At 46.4% G+C, this 1,010-nt stretch overlaps 1 protein-coding gene across 1 annotated transcript; it reads left to right on the top strand.

The window, feature by feature from the left end:
• The first annotated feature begins 330 nt into the window (after positions 1 to 330).
• On the top strand, positions 331 to 717 carry LOC145485560 (uncharacterized). Its single transcript, XM_081464212.1, has one exon. It carries the CDS (start codon positions 331 to 333, stop codon positions 715 to 717), a length of 387 nt encoding a protein of 128 aa, XP_081320338.1.
• The last annotated feature ends 293 nt before the right edge of the window (positions 718 to 1,010 follow it).

Here is a 1,010-nt window from a genome sequence, read left to right as displayed (position 1 = left end):
ATCATCATCATCATTATCATTGTAATTATTATTCACTATTATCATCACTTTTTTATTTTTATTACTATTTTTTCATGATTTACAATACTATCTTACATCAACAATACTACAAAAAACCGCACTACCACTACCAGACTACCTACTATATGCAATTATAGTATGTTGCAGTATTGCAGTCATACAGCAGTTTTCAGTTGAGTGTCGATAGTAATCAGACAAGTACTAACAAATCAAGGCATCAAGTTCCACAGGGAAGATGAGCAGCCCCAACCAGCCGCTGTGAAGAGAGCGAAACAGTCGAGGCTACTTAAGGGTGCCCAAGACTGGCAAATGCTGGCTGATCTATCTAAAGCCCTGCATTTTCCATGTCACATTGCCATCACAACTGTGCGCCCAGACATCGTAATCTGGTCCGATTCCCGTAAATGCGTGCATCTGGTCGAACTAACTGTGCCTTGGGAAGGGAACTTTGACTTTGCTAACGAACGCAAGAGAACCCGTTACGAGCCTCTCCGTGCTAGCTGTGAAGATCGTGGCTGGGCCTGCAGTGTTATACCCGTCGAAGTCGGTTGCCGCGGCTTCATTGCAAGATCGACCAGGTCCTTCCTATCAAACATCGGACTCCCAAAGAAAGCTCTCCGAGCAGCAATCAAGGCTCTTCAAGAAGAAGCAGAGGCAGCATCCAACTGGATCTGGCAGTCATCGCGCAGTGCCTAAATCTGCGCTGATCACAATATCTTATTAAACTACATCCAGTAAGTGCCTGGACACTCCTTGTGCATACACCACACGCTTGCTGCTATTACGCCTGACCAGGCATCACCCAGTGGCATCTGCCGCTGGCGGCGCCAGGAACTGTAGTCCCGTTGCTAACCGCCGAAACTACCAAAGTTCCTGGTCAACGGCTGACGAGGATGATGCCTAGCAGTTAGCAGTTAAAGCCTCTGTATGAATTCCCCTTTGGTTTTGGTTTTGGTTTTACTACGGTTTGGGATTGGCTGAGTAGTCTA

Source organism: Orbicella franksi, chromosome 4 (genome assembly GCF_964199315.1).
Source record: "Orbicella franksi chromosome 4, jaOrbFran1.1, whole genome shotgun sequence".
NCBI lineage: Eukaryota > Metazoa > Cnidaria > Anthozoa > Scleractinia > Merulinidae > Orbicella > Orbicella franksi.
This window is presented reverse-complemented; position numbering and strand designations above follow the sequence as displayed.

Excerpts from the sequence above, each read along its gene's own strand:
- LOC145485560 (XM_081464212.1), top strand. The coding sequence starts at position 331 with ATGCTGGCTGATCTATCTAAAGCCCTGCATTTTCCATGTCACATTGCC.